This window comes from Felis catus, chromosome E2, assembly GCF_018350175.1.
Source record: "Felis catus isolate Fca126 chromosome E2, F.catus_Fca126_mat1.0, whole genome shotgun sequence".
Taxonomy (NCBI): Eukaryota; Metazoa; Chordata; class Mammalia; order Carnivora; family Felidae; genus Felis; species Felis catus.
In genome coordinates, this window is record NC_058382.1 from 58649993 (window position 1) to 58665135 (window position 15143).

General features: G+C 59.1%; 1 protein-coding gene across 1 annotated transcript; it reads left to right on the plus strand.

Moving 5' to 3' along the window:
• The first annotated feature begins 5920 nt into the window (after positions 1–5920).
• Positions 5921–14940, plus strand: LOC123382388. Its single transcript, XM_045046869.1, has 2 exons — positions 5921–8668; positions 8794–14940. Exon 1 carries the CDS (start codon positions 6571–6573, stop codon positions 7624–7626), a length of 1056 nt encoding a protein of 351 aa, XP_044902804.1. The 5' UTR covers positions 5921–6570; the 3' UTR covers positions 7627–8668; positions 8794–14940.
• The last annotated feature ends 203 nt before the right edge of the window (positions 14941–15143 follow it).

Genomic DNA, 15143 nt, shown 5'->3' on the forward strand with positions numbered 1-15143 from the left:
ATTACGGCTCGTGGGCTCCGCGGGGCCCAGCACCTGTTTTCTGGTTTGTTTTGTTGGTCAAGTTTTGTCGGTACACAGCGCATCCGTTCCTTGACGTACTGTCTCTGGCCATGTTCACGCTCTGGCCGCCGAGTTTGGCAGAGGCCATGTGACCCCCCCCCCCAACATCTGCCGACTGTCCTTTCACGGTCAAAGTGTGTTGACCTCTGCTCCAGATGAAACTCTGGTTCCAGAGAAACTTGTGGTTCACCGTCTCTGTGCACAGGTGATAGGCCATTTTACCTTTTCTTCTATTCATACCTGTCTTTTCTGGAGTTTCTGAAATGAAAGCGCCACTTTTGACGATGAGGAGTAAAGACCATCGATGCTTTCTGGTTGCAAAAGAAGAAATTATGCGACGGGGAAGCAGGGGTGTGGTGGGGGCTGCCGCGGAGAACGAGGGATCCCTGGTGGACCCGAGCTTCTCCCCGGGAAGCCTCGTGCGTGGGCAGCAGTCCAAACACGCTCTCCCGTCACAGGGGGCTGTGTATGCAGGGGTGAGGAGGGGTGCAGGGGCCGAGCAAGCCAGTCTGCCAAGGCGGACCCAAGGAGGCTGGGCGGTGCAGCGTGGGGGGCTCGGGAAGCCAGGCCCATCTGGTTTGCATTAGGTTTATAAGGTTGATAGCAAATAAGGGTATTAGAGCTAATTTACTTATTTAGAGAAAGAGGACTCAATCCCAGAAACTGATTGGGACGGAGCAGAGATGCCCCACGGGAGGAGGGGCCTGCCACGCCAACCCAGTGCGGAGACTGGTGTCACATGAAAAATAGCCCTGCAATCCTGTGTGGCCTCGGGGCGGGGCTGTGGAACTTGCCACCCCCACCCCTGCCGGGACACACGTTCCCGGACAGGATCTCGGCCCCTTGGAGGAGAGGTCCCACAGCAGTCCCCGGACGCAGGGAGGCTCCAGGGCGACGAGGAGCACGGAGCCTCTCTCGGGGCCCAGATCCCCTCGCCCAGAGACGTCGGCCGTCTGGATCCCCGGGTCCGGGTCCCCAAGACATCGTGAGAAGCCCGCGGCCTGCAGGCCACATGCTATGCTTCCCGGCACCCCAGTGGCTGCCCAAAGCCCTGACCCATTTCCCCCAGGCCGGGAAGAAAGTCCCGGTGACTTCCCGGTGGGGGCTCCCGCCGCTGGAGCTACAGCTTTCCTTGGGGGCAGCTCTCCCTTTAGCCCGGTTTTCTGGAAAGTACCCAGGCTTCAGAATCAAAGTCCTTCCTCCCTCCATCCTTCCTTCCTTCCTCCCTCCCTCCTTTCTTCTCTCCCATCTTCCTTTCTTACTCCTTTCCTTCCTCCCTCCCTCCCTACTTCCTTCCTTCCTTCCTCCCTCCTTCCTTCCTTCTCTCCCTCCTTCCTTCCTTTCTCCTTTCCTCCCTCCCTCCTTCCTTCCTTTTTCCTTTCCTTACTTCCTCCCTCCCTCCTTCCTTCCCTTCTTCCTTCCTTCCTTCCTCCCTCCCTCCCTCCTTCTTTCTCTCCCTCTTTCCTTCCTTTCTCCTTTCCTTCCTCCTTCCTTCCTTCCTTCCTTCCTTCCTTCCTTCCTTCCTTCCTTCCTTCCTTCTCTGCACTTCCATTGCATTTACTATAATCAGGGTTTCCGTATGGCTGATTTATCCACCTTGATCTTGGAGCAAACAGCATATTCTAGATTTACCCCTTCAGACGTCATGGCTCCACCTTCAACGGGCTCCGCTAGGCCCAGCAGATCCTATTAGATCCCATGCCACTGAGAGAAATGAGTCACTCAGTAGGTGATTACTAAGTGCCAACCACCAAGCTTCATCTTTGGAGCTGAAGTTATAGCCATGAACAATTGCAACTAATGTATATCCCTCCAAGTAACAAATAAGTAAATAAAAGGAAAATGGACATTTTAAGGAACAAGAGGTTAAAGGGTTAGAAACCGAACACCTTGGAAAGGCCTGTAGCCCTGGTTTGCAGCTCGAGCGATTCACCTGGTGGCTTCAAGAGGTTTCTCCAAACTATCCATATTGACCCCACCCCAAACCAGCTGGGTTGAAGTCTCAGGTTGGGGGGGGGGCGGTGGTGGGGGTCAGGTGGGATCCCTAACACATCTGAACTCAGTTAGTTAATGTCGAGAATCTCTGGCTTCTAATCAACCCTAGTGACAAATTCTGGGTTCTTCTTGCTCTAATCTGGCCATTCTCAAGGTGGGTTCCCGGACCAGTGGCACCAGATCCCCCGGGAACTTATTAGAAACACCCGTTCTCAGGCCTCACCCATCCCCGTGGAATCAGTAACGGCATACACGTCTGAGCACAAGCCTTCCGGGTGATTCCGAGGCGGCCTCAAGTCTGAGACCTCTGCCCTCGTCCGCGAAACGGGTCTGCTTGCTCTCGCCTCTGGGCTCCCTGCCTCATCCCAGCTGAGCACGGGCTCCTCAAGTCGGGGGCCCTCCTGAGGCTCCGGGTGGCCATCCGGGTCTCAACCCCTCTGCCAGCGCAGTCGGCTAGGGCGGCTTCCGGGAGGCGGCACGCAGCTTTGCCTGGGCTCAGTGGGAGGGGAGTGGTGACCAGTTAGGGGGGTCTGCAGTGTGGACAGCTCTGGAGCGCCCGCTTGGGGTCTGCAGTGTAGACAGCTCCAGAGCACCCAGTCGGGGTCCGCGGTGTGCATTTACACAACACATTTCCTTCCACATCAGAAACCTTTATCACTGGAAAAACCCCAGAATCTTAGTTGGGGCGCCCTGTCCGTGTCTGTCTCCAGGCGGCTCTGGGTTTTGGCAGCTGCTTTACAGACCCAGCGAGAAAACCCCACGTTCACGGCCTTTTTAAAGTACCACGGGCTGAAATTCCACCTGTGTCCTTCCTGCCAGCTTCCACGTCCACATCACTCCCGGTTTTAATTCCTTCTCTCCTTTATTTTTTTTTTTCAAATTTTTTTTTTTTAACATTTATTTATTTTTGAGACAGAGAGAGACAGAGCATGAATGGGGGAGGGGCAGAGAGAGAAGGAGACACAGAATCAGAAGCAGGCTCCAGGCTCTGAGCCATCAGCCCAGAGCCTGACGCGGGGCTCGAACTCACGGACCGCGAGATCGTGACCTGGCTGAAGTCGGACGCTTAACCGACTGCGCCACCCAGGCGCCCCACTCCTTTATTTTTTTTAAGTTTATTTATTTTGAGACAGAGAGAGGGAGAGAGAGAGAGAGAGAGAGAGAGAGAGAGAGAGAGAGAGAGAGAGGATCCCAAGCAGGCTCTACACTGTCAGTGCAGAGCCGGATGTGGGGCTTGAACTCACGAACCGTGAGATCATGACCTGAGCCGAAACCAAGAGTCAGACTCTCAACCGACTGAGCCACCCAGGCGCCCCTCCTTCTCTCCTTTAAGACAAAGTTCATGTTTGGTCTGACTAGAAAAGGAATCTCTCTTCACGATAGAAAATTGGCAACGTGCTAAACAAAAAGCCGCAAGGCATGAAATTAAAATCATCTGAAATCCCACCTCCCGGAAGTAATTCACCGTTAACGCTAGTGTCCTTCCCGATCACGTGTCTCTCCACGACGCGGGGCAGGACGCTGAGCGGTGTGCGGACATTGCCCGATTACCTTCACTTAAAAATATGATGAGAGGCTTGTGGCTTCACTGGGAAAAGGAAGGGCCCGGGTCGTTGAGAAACCAAAGGAGAGGACGGTGCGGTCGCTGTGTGCCTCACCTGAGTGCATCTGGGGTGAGGATGCCTTCGGCACGGCCTCCCCGCAGCGGCTCGCTTCACATTTAAGTAATAAAAACAAGGGACTTTATGACTCATAACACAACGCCCCCCCCGAGCCAGGAGTTCAGGCACAGTTGGATCCAGGCCCTTGGTGAATGTGGCAGTCTGCCCCTCTCCCTTCCCTTGGCTCTGCTTTTCTCTAGGTCGGTTTCATTTGGTCCGGGCACCAGTCTCTGGGAACTCTGGACCGAGGTGCAACCACTCAAGGCGCGTCACGTCAAGGTGAAGAATGTGCTTCGTTCTCCGCTGTCCCAGCAACACACTGAGGGTGACTCTTACAGGCCTGGTCATGTGGCATCTGAGCCCCCCACTGTGACTTGCGCTATCTGGGCCTGGGTCCTGTGTTTGCGCCTGAAGCTGGGGGGTGGCGTCATCCACACCTGAACCTCAAGGAGAGAAAGGACAGTCCCCCAGAGGAAACAGAGACGCTAATCCCTGAAGCGGGAGTAACAGCGGCCGGGCGGTCAGATAAAGGCTGTCCACTACCGTGCCAGAAATGCCACCATTTGATACACTCCTTTCAAGGCCCTCCAAAGACCAGGGTCTCTTTCCTGTGTCCTAACCTTTTGCTGCTCTGATGCGAGATCATTGCCAGCACTTGGGGACTGGGGTTTAGCGCTTGCAGGGACTTGAGGTCCTGGAGCAGGGCACAAGGAAGCCAGGAGGGAGAGAGAATTCTGGAGCTCAGGAAGCCTGAGTGGGAGGCTCTGGCATTCAGAGGATAGCGTGAGAGCCCTGGTGTGGGTGCTGGAAGTTTCCAAACAGAGAGAGAGGCTTATGGACAGGCTGCGTGATTTCACAATTCTGCTCCTGGGTCAGCCCCGTCACGGCAGGACTTTTGAGCACATTCTCAGCCACTCCAGGCCGAGCTCTGGCTTCCATGTGCGACGACAGCTCATTCCAGGTGGAGCCGATTCCACGACCAACAGATGTGTCTCTGTTTATACTCGTTGCCTCACACCACCAATCCTCCTAGGTTCGGCTTTCATGTTGTGGCCTCCTCCTGCAGGCTGGAATCTCCAAGAACATGAGGAGCATGTGTGGTTTGATCAGTATCGTCTCTCCAGGGCCTGGCACACAGCTGGTGCTCGATGAGCGCTTGGATGGATGATGGATGGGTGGTTGAGTAGATGCTGGATCGAATGGCTCTGTGGATGGGTGGGTGGGTGAATAGCTGGGTGGGTGGCTGGTTGGGTAGGTAACTGGGTGGGTGGGTGGCTGGCTGGGTGGTTGGCTGGGTGGGTGGGTGGTTGAGTGGGTGGATGGCTGGGTGTGTGTGTGGGTAGCTGGGTGTGTGGGTAGCTGGGTGTGTGGATGGGTGGGTAGCTGGGTGGGTGGGTGGCTGGTTGGGTGGTTGGCTGGGTGGGTGGGTGGTTGGGTGGGTAGATGGCTGGTTAGCTGGGTAGCTGGGTGGGTGGATGGCTGGTTGGGTGGTTGGCTGGGTGGGTGGGTGGTTGAGTGGGTGGATGGCTGGGTGTGTGTGTGTGGGTAGCTGGGTGGGTGGGTAGCTGGGTGGGTGGGTGGCTGGTTGGGTGGTTGGCTGGGTGGGTGGGTGGTTAGGTGGGTAGATGGCTGGTTAGCTGGGTAGCTGGGTGGGTGGATGGCTGGTTGGGTGGTTGGCTGGGTGGGTGGGTGGTTGAGTGGGTGGATGGCTGGGTGTGTGTGTGTGGGTAGCTGGGTGGGTGGGTAGCTGGGTGGGTGGGTGGCTGGGTGGGTGGGTGGTTGGGTGGGTGGGTGGTTGGGTGGGTAGATGGCTGGTTAGCTGGGTAGCTGGGTGGGTGGATGGCTGGTTGGGTGGTTGGCTGGGTGGGTGGATGGTTGAGTGGGTGGATGGCTGGGTGTGTGTGTGTGGGTAGCTGGGTGGGTGGCTGGGTGGGTGGTTGGCTGGGTGGTTGGGTGGGTAGATGGCTGGTTAGCTGGGTAGCTGGGTGGGTGGATGGCTGGTTGGGTGGTTGGCTGGGTGGGTGGATGGTTGAGTGGGTGGATGGCTGGGTGTGTGTGTGTGGGTAGCTGGGTGGGTGGCTGGGTGGGTGGGTGGCTGGGTGGGTGGTTGGCTGGGTGGTTGGGTGGGTAGATGGCTGGTTAGCTGGGTAGCTGGGTGGGTGGATGGCTGGTTGGGTGGTTGGCTGGGTGGGTGGATGGTTGAGTGGGTGGATGGCTGGGTGTGTGTGCGGGTAGCTGGATGTGTGGGTAGCTGGGTGGGTGGATGGTTGGGTGGGTAGATGACTGCATGAAGCTTAGCTGGGGGCAGAATCACGTGACTGTTAAAGTCAGGATCTCTGAAGCCAGACGCCTGGGTTTAAGTCCCATCTCTGCTATTTGCTAGTTAGCTGACCTTGAGTAGATCTTTAGCCTCATCGGTACCCCTTTTCTGATCAATCAAATGTGGACAGTACCAGTACTGTCTCGAAGGTTGTGAAGCTGGTATGAGAGGCTGCATACGAAAACACTGTGCTCTTTCCCCGGCACACAGGTAGGGCTCAGTGACCATGGCCTCCCCTGTGCTTCGTCATTTTCAGCCAATATTTATTGATCCCCGGGTGCTACATTGCTAGGTGCTTTCCGGGCAGCGGGGCCCCAGCGGAGGATAATAAGGCATTCCTGCCCGCCAAGAGCTGACATTCTTAGAGAGTGCATTTCCCCCCGCTTGCTTTTTAAGCACTTACTATAATTCACATGTATTTTTTTTATTCCCGTCTTTCTTTTTTTTCACAAGCTTCCCCCGCACTAGCTCTACCGTCCAGAAGGCAAGGGCCTTTCCTGTTTTGTCCACAGCTGGATATCAAAGAGAGAAGAAATGATTATTCTCCTTCCAGTTACTCAGGCCAAAAGCCCCGGGGTCGGCCTTGTTCCTCCGTCCTTCAAGTGCCACGTTCAGTCTCAAGCAGATCCCGCTGGCCCCAGTCCAGCTCTCTCTGCCACCTCCCTCTGGCCTCTCTGGTCTAAGCCCCCCTCCGTCCTCACCCCAATACCTGCTGGCTTCTCCCCGCTTCCGTCTGCCCCGCACTCTGTTCCCGTGTTAGCCAGACGCTCAGATGAAAAGCCGGGACACGTCAACCCAGCACACGCTGCCGTGAAGCCACGACCGCCAGCCCCCGGGTACCCAGCCTCTCCCCGATCCTGTCCATTACACCCCAGACGCCTCTCTGCTCCAGCTGTGGGGCCCTGTGGATGCTCTGGTGCTCCAGGCTCGCGTCTGCTTCAGCACTCAGTGCATTCTGTTCCCTCTGGAATGTTCTCCCCAGGCATCGGCAAGTTCTTCCCTCCCCTCCTCCTGGGTTTATTCAGTCCCGACCCCTTTTCGGTGAGGGCTTCCCTGGCCTTGCAAGCTCAGAGTTCAGGATTCCCGCTCCTGACCCTCCTGTCCCCGCTGCTCGGACGGCTCTCCTTCCTTAGCGCGTGGATCTGGAACACGGGATGTTTCGTCATCTGTTTCTCCGGCGAGAGGGTGAGTTCTGGTGAGGAAGACACTTTGGGTTCACAGTTGCGTCCTCAGCGCCCCGTGCAGGGTGGCCATGGGGTCAACGCTCAGCAAAGATCGGGCGGGATGTCACCACTCCCGCTACTGTGCTATCAGCGCCTGGGGCAATCTTTTCGTCTCCGGGGATACCCCGACTGGGGTGCTTGTCCGCACCCCGGATCCCGTGTACCTGGGCACCAGCTTCTTGTACAAATGACTTCTTTCGCACTTTCGTTTCCAAGCTGTAAATGGGCGGGGGGTTGGCGGAAGCCCCTCCGAGGTCCTCCCCGGTTCAAATGCTCTAAGGCTGTGCCATGGCCTCCAAGGTGGCTCAGCTCCCGAGAGACACGACGCGCCCTAATCCCTGGCACCCGTGCCCGTGACCTTATTTGACAAAGGAGCGACTGTTGCCTTGTCTGACAAAAAATATGCAATTAAGTTAGTGGTCCTGAGAGGAGGGGCCGGTCCCGTGTCACCCAGGGGGGCCCTGGATCTGGTGACAGATGTCCCCGTGGCGCACGTGGAGCAGGACAGGGGGAAAGACGGAGTGGGGCTGGGCCCGCGCCAGGGGATGCGTGTTTGCTGAGCTTCCTCTGCCGGGCTCACGGCCCCCTCGTCCTTGGACGTGGGCCCCCTTCTCCCCTCTGGGGTGGGGGGTGTCCTTCACGGGCCCCTGATTTCTGCTTCGTTCTGCAGATGGCCCAGAGCAGCCACTGTGACTGGTCACCCTGAAATCTCTCTGGCTCTGGGGTCAAACCTCAGGAAGCAGGGGAAGGGCAGAGAAGCACCCCAAGGCATGATCGGACCACAGACGAGGAGACCGCCACATCCACCTCCACGGCCCTCCCCGTGGTCTCTCCAGGGGTCACTGCAGCCTGCCCTCCTCTCCCGGCAGGCTTAAAGGAAATTAAGGGGGTGAATCCAAGAGTCAGGAGGGACACAGGGAAGACCGGAAGTCTGGGACCAGGGGATCTGGGGGGACGGGTGTGGGTGCAGCGGATGTGGCCTTGGCCGGCACTTGGCCAACAGCCGGTCGGCTCCAAGAGGGGCTCTCGGGAAGCAGGCCGCCGTAAACCTCTTCTCGGCACGTCTCCTGTGCCAGTGTGTTTTCGTTCTTGGGGGCTGAATACACCTAGGCGTGGGACCCACCCGGCTCAGGCTGAACCGTGCCGGAGATCAGCGGGCCGTTCACAGCCGGTTTCCTTTTCTTCCCCGGAGCCCAGCCTGCGCGCGTTCCGCAGGGGCCCTCGCGGTCAGGTGAGGCCGTGCGCCAGACTGCGTCAACGGAACGTGAGCAAAAACGACGAGAGCCACCTCCAGGCCACACCTCCCGCCATCCTCGGTGCCCTTCTCCCTTCCGCTGGCCCGGCTCAGATACACCTGTCGACCTCGGAAGCCGATGACGGAAGAGACGGAGCCACGAGACAAGGGGGATGTGGGTCTCCGATCGCTGTGGGGATGAGGGCCACTCATCTCGGGCCCTCCGGGAACAAGAAGGGACCCTCTCCAGACAGACGCTGGCCTTTCCACTTGCAGCTCAGCGTTTCTTTGCTCCCGCAGGTGCTTACTCTTGGAAGACACCCCCACCCAGAGGACGAAGGAGGCCACAGAACTTCATGGGAACAGCACCCATCTGAAAGCAGGTGATGCCTGACCAGGAGTGACCCCAAGCATGGCCTTGAGCTTTCTGGATCTCAGTTTCCTCATCTGCAAAATGGGAGGTCACCCCAAAGTCCATCCTTTCCTGATTTCTGGGAAGCAGGCTGGCAGGTGTTGGAACATGGACACCTTCTCCGTTGATTCCTCCGTGTGGCCGAGCTGGGGAGCCCGGGTTAATCTGGAGCAGAGCTTCTGAGTGGGTCCCCAGACCCGCAGCATCAGCATCACCCGGGAGCTTGCTGGAAATGCAGATTCTGGACCAGAAAGTCTGGGGGTGGGGCCATCTGCACATGAACAGGCCTTCTGGGTGATTCTGATGGGGCTGCAGTTGGTCTAGAAGGTTCTCAGGAGCAAGGGAAAACACCCCCTCTTTCCTCCCTGAGCAAGCCCCGGGGGTGAGCGGACACGCCCTTCGGAGACCCAAACAGGCCACACAGCCCAGCGCGGGGTCCTCTCTGCCTGATGGTTTCCAGTGAGGCAGCCGGGCCCGGGCCCCCTCAGGAGGGTGCAGAGGCAAAGGGAGGTGACGGGCTCTGAGAAGGGCCTCCCGGGGGAAGGGAGGGGAGGCGGGCCTCCGCGGTCCTCACAGGTCCTCCCACGCCCCTGCCAAGGCCCTGGCACGCACAGTTGCTTTAACCTGCACCCTCTCTCACTCAGCAGGTGCTCCTGTCCCCTCTCTGTGGTGGCTCTCCAAGCAACGGTCACCACCGCGTCTGGGGCGCAGGCGCATCCCGCCTGGGCAGTCGGGGGCTCAAGTGCCTGCCGGGCCCCGGCCCCGCCGCCCCAGGGCTCATTAGGCCGCATCTGGATCTAATTAGCCGCGGGGCCTCCGCGAGCCGAGGGCCGCCTTTATCATCCGCAGGGCAGAGCCCAGACGGGAGAGGAATGGCTGTGATACGCGCTGCTTCCTGTGTGTCGGTGGCAGCATTAGCGATGGTTCGGGGCGGGGAGGGAGAACCCGCCCCGCTTCCCTCCGCGAGCTGGCCCGGAGGGTGTGCCAAGGGCCCGGCCCCCAGACCTCCTGGTCCAGGATCTGCATTTCCAGCGAGCTCCCGGGTGATGCTGATGCCGGGGGTCGGGGGACCCCAGGCGGAGAGGCGCTCTGCTCCACATGAAGCCGGGCTCCCCAGCCTGGCCTCATGTGGGAATCAGCCGGGAGCTGCCCGGATTGCGCACGCCGCAGGGAGAAGCCAGCACCTCGGTCTCCGCGCGGGCACTCAACGCCTTTCCTTTCGGTGGCTCAGAACCGCCTATTCAAGGATGGCGGCAGAAGGAAAACTATTCCCAGCACGGATCCTGCGATCCTGAAGGCAACAGCAGGCGAGCGCCCTGAAACCCGGAGGACGGGGGCCGACCTGATCGACACCTGCTCCCGTGTCCCGGCTCCAAGCGCTTGGGCCCTCCTAACACGAGCCCCACGCGGTTGACTTCCCCGCTGGCTTTGCTTTCCAGAGTGTCTGTGCCCTGCGGGCAGGGAGCTTGTCTGTCTGTTCTGCTCCTGGTGGGCAGAGTGAAGGAGGGGCGGAGGCGGAAGCCGGCACGCGGACCCACACTCACCGCCGTGGCATCCGGAGAAATTCAAAATATGTCCCAAACCCTCTGAGAAATGTGCAAGTCATTTCGGAAAAAAAAAAAAATTTTCCATAAAAACGGTTGCAATAAAACAAGTTTTGTTGATTAAAGCGGCACACACCATGTGGGGGCCTGATTAAGTGGCTCGCCGAGCTGCAGTGTGGTCACGGACAGTTCTGTCGCCTGGGAAACCGACCAACGGGCTCGGTGGCCCAGGTTCCAGCCCTGTTGCTAAGTTAGACGTTGAACTTGCAGTACGGTTTTCGACGGGAAGCAACGCTCCGCGTCCTCGTGTTTAACGTTGGAAATCGCTAACGTGCTTGGCTCTCGTCTCTACCTCGTCTCCGCCTTCCATCCCCTTGCCGAGGTGGCTCCGCTTCCGATCTCATCGGAAGGTGCATCTGGGGCCACCTGGCTCGATTCCCGCGGGCAGGACCCTGTCTCTGCACCAGCGAGGATCTCACCGCGACAGCAAACCCCAGCCCCTTTCCTGACGTGAAAAGCCAAGTGTCAAGGTAACACTGCTTTTCTGGCTGAAGGTCGTGCACCAGGTTTTAGCGAGGGAAAAGAATAAAAACATTACCCATCCAGCAGCATCAAATTGGGGATTTCCTCTGTGTATTTAAAAACATACTCTGAGGTCGTGACCCTCTTGGGGGTTCATATTTTTCTTTGCCAGCCACATATGTGTAATTAAAGCCCGCATTTGAAATGAGGACAGGAGACCTACGGCCACTTTCTCACACGTTCCCTCGAACCAGCTTCTTCCTTCCCGGAGCCCCCCTCCTCCTCCTCTCCCTGTCCCTCCCCGTCTCCCCTCCTCCCCTTCCTCCCACCACCCTCTCCTCTACCTCCTCCTTCTCCACTTAGATTTGGAGAGCTGAGGGCCAGGCTGGGGCTAAGAGCTTCTTCTGGTGGCTAAACAGCAGCGACAAAAGCCGACACTGGGGGCGCACGCGACCCTGGGGGTGCCTGACGCTCGGAAGCCTCACCGCTGCTGTAGGGGCTGGACCCATTTATTATCCGCATTTTGCAAATAAGGAAAATGAGACCTGTGAGGTCAGGAAGTCACGCAGCTCGGATGTGACCTTGGACCCCAGAACTGGCGCTTGCAGGGCAGCAGGGGGAGGTGAGGTGAGCACGTTCCCATGCAGTGTCCTTCAGAGCCGGTGGTGGTCTCCGACAGCCTCCTGTCTGACCACCTCCTGCGACAGGTGCCGAGGCCGGGGTCTGCGAGGGGCCCACCGGCAGCGGACCAGGGGCCACGCCGGGTTCCTCGAGCCCGTCTCCTCTCCTCCCTCTCTTGCCTTGCCACCTCGATCTGCGGATCAGGGTGAGGGCAGGGGGTGAGGTGAGGGGGCCCTGCGGGGGCTCCCCGGGCCGCCTGTGGCCCTCCCTGCGCGGACCCCCGATAGCTCCGTCACTGTGGGCAAGCCGGGAATGCTGCTTAGGAGTAAGTCAGAGGGAGAAAGAAAAGGGTCTAGAAACTTCTTGAGACGCCAGTACCTTCTCAAAAACAAAGTTAGCTGCAAGGATCTGTGTTGAAAACAAGGGACTCTGGTCTCTGCAAGGAGTGGAGTTCTGGGTCACGCCCGCTCCTAGTGCCTGCCCAAGCAACGCAAACACACATCCACACCAACACTTGCACACAAATGCTCACGGCATTACTCACAACAGCCGAGAAGTGGAAACAACCCAGATGCCCATGAACCGATGAGTGGATAACTGAGGCGTGGCCTGGACCCACAGCCACGGCAGGGAACAAAGCCCTGACTCCCAGCTACCACGGGGGGCGAACCGGGGAACGCCGTGCCGGGCGAGAGAAGGCATTCGTGGGAGACCACAGCCCGTGTGTTCCCTCCACAGAAAAGTCCAGAGCGGGTAGATGCACGGACACAGAAAGGAAGCCAGTGGTTGCCTGGGGCCGGGAGGGCAGGAGCCCCCATTCCTGCCATTCGTTGCAAATGGGGACAGGCGTCCTTTTGGGGAGATGCACGTATTCTGGAATCAGATACTGGTGACAATTGCCCAGCACTGGGAACGCGTTCACCGCCCCTGAATCGCTCACTTTAAAGCAGTTAAATGTACATTTGACCTCAACCCAGCAGTAGGGCTCACGGTCACTTTTCAGCCCCACCCCGTCTCCACTGCCCCATCTGGGTCCCCCGAGTCTCCAGCCCTCACCCTCCTTTCCAGTTCGTCTTCACTCTGTGCCCGCAATAGGAGACCCACTGTGCGCACACAGGAGACCCACTGTGCGCAGGTTACCTGGGGTCCCCGTCCTCCTGACCTGGGCTGCACCCCGCGGTGCTCCACGCGGTCTGAGGTGGGGCCAGGTGCTGAAGGCCCCGCCCGTGGCTCTCGGGCGCGCCCGGGGCTGAGAGTCACGCTCTGAAAACGCTGAGTGTCCATGAGGACGTTGGGTACGACGGGGCCATCATTTCCACATCTACAAAATGCTGGTACCGTTTTTCTGTCCCTAGAAAGTACTTTCGGTTTAAGCAGAACTACTTTAAACATCTGACCTGAGACCTGACGCTGACTGCATTCTTTCCCCGTACCAGTCGCCGTCCGCAACGCCTCCTATGGGTCGGCCCGGAGGCCTGGAAACAACCCAGATGCCCATGAACCGATGAGTGGATAGACTCCTAAGCAAGACCCAAGTCCCGTCATGGGTCTGAGGTCACCCGGCCAGCGCAGGGCTGGGCTCGGACCCCGGTGGGCGGCTCAGGGCACGTGGGCGTCACCGGCCGCGTCCGGCCCCGGTAGCCTCACCTGAGAGGTGTGACAGGTGCCTGGGTGGCTCATACTTCCCCAGCCCACGTGACGACGAACACGTGACTGCGGACACGGATAGGCGTCCTCTCGGCGCCCACCTGAATTCCCGGCAGGCCTCCGGAAGCAGACCGGGACAGTCCGCGACAGAGAGAGAGCACCTGTTCTGGCATCCACTTTAGGTTTCCATTCCAGCTGTGGGGCCTCGGCAAAGGTGCGTCGCCTCCCGAGCCCCAGGGTGTCAGTGTCTGTAAACGGGGACACTGCCAACGGCGGTGACAGGCGGCGATGGGGTGTGGGGCGCTGAATGGAGGGGACGCGGTAACGCTCGGCAGGGGGGTTCCCAGCAGAGCCCGAGTTCCCGCTGTCGGCCTGGACCCGAAAGCCGGGGGGCCTGGGGGTCCCGCTCTCAACGGGTGGCTGGCAGGGCCAGTCAGGATGGGGCCAACGGAGACCTGAAAGAATTTTCTGGAATCGTAACCCCTCCTTCGGATCATCTTCGAGGCAATAAACTCTGGCTGCAGACCAAGGGTCCCCGGTGTCGTCTTACGACGAGACACCGGTCTGGTGGGGTCCCGCGCGGCCCCCAGGCCCCAGCTGGAGCTGCATTCTCCACACTGGCATCCGTCAGCGGCCCCCCCCAGAGTAAGGTGGACGTTTACCTGAGACGATACAGTAAAATCAGGTGTCTGCGGAAAGGAAGTGCCAAATGCACCGAAACGTACCTGTTGGAGCCCCGAAAGGGAGCTTCCCGACTCCGTAGTCAGGGCCACTCCTGCACGGGCACCGTGTGTACCTTAAAGGGGTTGGCGCATTACGGCGAAAACCCCAAATGCTCTTCTCCCTGACGAACGCACCCGTAGGCAGAAGGGGGGTGACCGGCGGAGCCCCGGACCGGAAGGAGGGGCTCCCGTCCTCCCCGACAGCTCCGGGGCTCCGTCAGGGTCCTGCCCGCAAGCACTCTCCTTGCCAGCCTCCCGCCTCCCCGTCTGGGAGTCCTCAGGAGGTGACGTCCGCAGGTGATATCCGCCGTGCCCTCGCAGCAGCCCCTCCAGCCTCGGGGGTGCTGGCGTTTGCCAGTGTTATAATCACACAGGCGTGCGAAAGGCTCCTAAACAACCCAACAAATAGCGCCAGAACCTAACAGAAAAGCAGGCAAGGTGTGCCCGGGCAGAAGACGGAACCGGGTGTTAACGTGCCCGGAAAGGTGCGTGGGCTCGCCGACCCGCGGGAGTGGGGCCACTTCGACCACAAGTGACTTTCGTGCTATTGACGAAGCCCCGTCGCGCGAGGACGCCTACGCTGAGCAGCGAGACTCTCCCCCAGAGCCCCGGTGGCACGGCGACCCGGCCAGAGCCGGCAAGCCTGAAGATAAGTAGCACTTTGGAGGAATTCTCGCAAATGCGCATTTCGTGCAACTGTCCCGGAGCTGCCGCCCCTCACACCCCCCTGCCCATGGGACCGACCAGAGCGTGTGTGTGTGTGTGTGTGTGTGTGTGTGTGTGTGTGGGTGCGTACCTGCTCACCACCTGCCTAGCTTGGGGGACCGACATAGTCCATCCCCACGACACTTCATGTCCGTATCCACAAACTCCAAAAGCGCGCTTTGGAGCAAAATTTAAACGTTTCGAAAGGAAATGTCAACCTGACGCGTTTAACGCCTTTTAAAAACATGCAGAATAAAGCTATGGATTGTTCTTGGATGTGCGTCGGGTAACAGGGAGGCGCAGACATGGAAACCCAAGAGCTTCTGGGCACCACCGCGGGACTTGCTGGGGGGCTGAACACGAAGCCGGTGTGAGCAGATTCTAGAATGCATGCTCCCACATGGCGTGCTAACGGGTGCTCACGCTCAGGCCCACGCGGAGGATGCTCCCCCCCCTTTCCCCCACGGGCTGTGCTGC

What these genes read in the sequence shown, in the direction of transcription:
- LOC123382388 (XM_045046869.1), top strand. Translation starts at nt 6,571, where the DNA reads ATGATTATTCTCCTTCCAGTTACTCAGGCCAAAAGCCCCGGGGTCGGC.